Raw genomic sequence first — 3,031 nt, 5'->3', positions numbered from 1 at the left:
GTGGCCTGTAATTAGTTATCGGGTCGCTCGAGCGCATATGCCAACACCAGCTCCTGTCCAACCACCCCTTTGTTGGTCTTCTCCCAACCCACCCCTTTTGGCCCCACCCCCAAAAAAAAAAAAAAAAAAAGAGTATTCCCTTCTCAAATTTTCTAGGGCAAAGATTATATTAATTCCCCCTGTTCTACACATAAATGCAAACACCAATTTAATTTTAAAAATTTTTTTGTCTTTATTTTATTTTATTTTATTGTAAAATCCGGCCCTGCCAAGCCAATCTTGACTATTCCAATCATATATTAAAAGGGCCATGTTCATTCATGAAGAATATAATATGGAAGTTGATTGTGGTGTCACCTCCAACATATGTTTTCATTTCCACATTGCTTCCACACTTTCTTCGGTTTCTTAGCTTTCCCCCCTATTCTTTAAATTCACAAACCCCAACCTTCTTCAGCCTTTACCTCTCCCCCAGGATTCAAGAATCTCCATCCTGAGTCCTCCAGAGCTATCGCATAGTGTTCTATCAACCTTGTCGCCTCTCTCTCTCTCTCTCTCTCTCTCTCTCTCTCTCTCTGTGCAAGAATGAAGAGCAACCACACCAACAACACAAAGCTCATCCTCCTCCATCCCTACATCCAAAAGCAAGGCGGCTCCAACCGGCTATGGCTCCTCGCCCTCATCTCCTTCTTCACGCTCGCCTTCCTTGGAACCCTAATCTACTCCCGGGAATCCATCGTTGCCGGCGCCGCCTCACGAGTTGCCTCGGTTAACAACCAGGCCGGCTCCTCCGTTGCCTCCGCCACCGCTGCCAATGTGCCCTTGCCGACCACGGTCATCAACGCCCTCGTCCACTATGCCTCAAGATCGAATGACACCTACCACATGTCCCACAAGGACGTCAAAGTCATATCGGACGTGCTCCGGAAGTGCGCCGCCCCGTGCAACCTCCTCGTCTTTGGCCTCACCCACGAGACCCTCCTGTGGAAAGCCCTGAACCATGGCGGCCGCACCGTGTTCGTCGACGAGAACCGGTACTATGCGGCCTATGTCGAGGAGCGGCACCCGGAGATTGACGCGTACGACGTGCAGTACACGACAAAGATGAGCGAGATGAAGGAGCTGATCGCGTCGGCCAAGGAGCAGGTCAGGGGCGAGTGCCGGCCCGTGCAGAACCTGCTCTTCTCGGAGTGCCGGCTTGGGATCAACGACCTCCCGAACCACGTGTACGAGGTCAGCTGGGATGTGATCCTGGTAGACGGGCCGCGTGGGGACTGGCCGGAGGCACCGGGGAGGATGTCGGCAATATTCACGGCCGGGGTGTTGGCCCGGAGCAAGAAGGGCGGGAACCCGAAGACCCACGTGATCCTGCACGACTATTACAGGAACGTGGAGAAGATCTGCGGGGACGAGTTCTTGTGCAGAGAGAACAGGGTCGGATCAACGGACATGATCGGCCATTTCGTGCTGGAGAGGATGGACGCCAATAGCTTCCAGTTCTGTGGCCACAATCGGACAGCTTCATCGTAGACTCCATCGTCGTCCTAAATTTTACCAAAAAAAAGGGCAAAAGAACAAAAAGAGAAGTAAGTTCGTCGACCTAGTCTTTCGTTGCCATCATCATTCATGAAGCCTAGCCACAGACTACAGTCATTCGTTTGGTGCAGTCCACAGAGAAAGAGAGAGAGAGAGAGAGCAGATGCAAGGGCAAAGCTGGCTATTTATCCTCATTCCATTCTATCAAAACTTAGACATTTTGGGGGGTTTTCTTTCTTTCATTTTCCACTTGTGAAGCTTGGGAATAACGCAACCTTTCATCCTACACGAATTGTAATCTCTCGCGAAAGAAATTTCTCATTGCACATTTTTGGCGTTCCAATGATTTTTTTTTTCTCTATTTTTCCAATTCTTCTGTGGTGGGGGGTACAAGGTCAACGCGATTTGATGCCTGCACTGAAACACGAGAAGGCCAATCATTTGGCAATCATGTGTTTTGGTTGTTCCTACGCCACTTTAGGAGAAGGTATAGAGCTGCCTCAAGGGAGAAAAAGTCAACAGGTGCAATGGAAATTAACCGGCAGGGTCTGACCGTATCGCAGGAGATGAAGGGAAGATGTTGGAGCTCTTTCTCGTTGAGCTAATTATCGAAGGCTTATTTCGGGATTGTTGTAAACTAAGCACTCCAATTGAAGTGCCACCTAACTATTTCGAATTTTATAAGACAGTTGGTTCCACTAATTCATGGTACACGTGTACCGGGCATATCCCCACTTATCGACGAACTCATCCTAGGGTCATAATGCAAGAAGAGGGGCCAGTAGGGACCGACACTTGGGTGTTTTGAGTAATTTTAGAAAGTATATCTTGCAATTTAGGACATTTCACGAGAGATTTTCATAAAATGGCTCTCCATGTAACCATCACACCACCCGTAATATCACCGGAAGAAGTTGATCCCTAATGAGGAAGAAGAAAGAATCGCTAAGGCTGAGTTGTGCATATTCTCTCGGGGAGAGAAATGTCCATGGCTTTACAATTCTCTAATTTGACCTGCTGACTTGCTTAAAATTCTTATAGGTCTCGTCCCGTACTAAACAACTAACTAAGGAGCAACGTAGAAACCCGAACACAAGGCACGAAACATGGAAGGAACATGTGCAATGATCCTATGTGAGGTGTGCACCGCCAAACGGAGTGTGGTCCCTGCAAGTTTAGAAACTCCATTTTCCTCTGCAAAGGGTTGAGCTGTTTTTCCCATAGCAATCAATGCCAATTTTCGTCGGACGAATATCTTCTCAATTTAGAAAGGGGTAACTTTGATATATGCTCTCAACGACCTCAGTTCGAGGATGGCTTAATCAGAGTAATTAAGGTCTCGGACATAGGTTGAAAAGTTCAGGATTTCGAGCCGTGTTTCCAAAAGTTAAAGGGAGAGAAAGAAGGAATATTAGTTTATGAGGAACAGGTCCGACATTATTTCGAGGAAAAATATGAGATCGAGCTTCGAGAACGACATGAACTCATGAAAGGA

General features: G+C 47.5%; 1 protein-coding gene across 1 annotated transcript; it reads left to right on the top strand.

Moving 5' to 3' along the window:
- Nucleotides 1-452: 452 nt before the first annotated feature.
- Nucleotides 453-1,860, top strand: LOC115756309 (protein IRX15-LIKE-like). Its single transcript, XM_030696023.2, has one exon. It carries the CDS (start codon nt 586-588, stop codon nt 1,528-1,530), a length of 945 nt encoding a protein of 314 aa, XP_030551883.1. The 5' UTR covers nt 453-585; the 3' UTR covers nt 1,531-1,860.
- Nucleotides 1,861-3,031: the final 1,171 nt, after the last annotated feature.

This window comes from Rhodamnia argentea, chromosome 11 (assembly GCF_020921035.1).
Source record: "Rhodamnia argentea isolate NSW1041297 chromosome 11, ASM2092103v1, whole genome shotgun sequence".
In the NCBI taxonomy this organism is placed as follows: Eukaryota; Viridiplantae; Streptophyta; class Magnoliopsida; order Myrtales; family Myrtaceae; genus Rhodamnia; species Rhodamnia argentea.
This window is presented reverse-complemented; position numbering and strand designations above follow the sequence as displayed.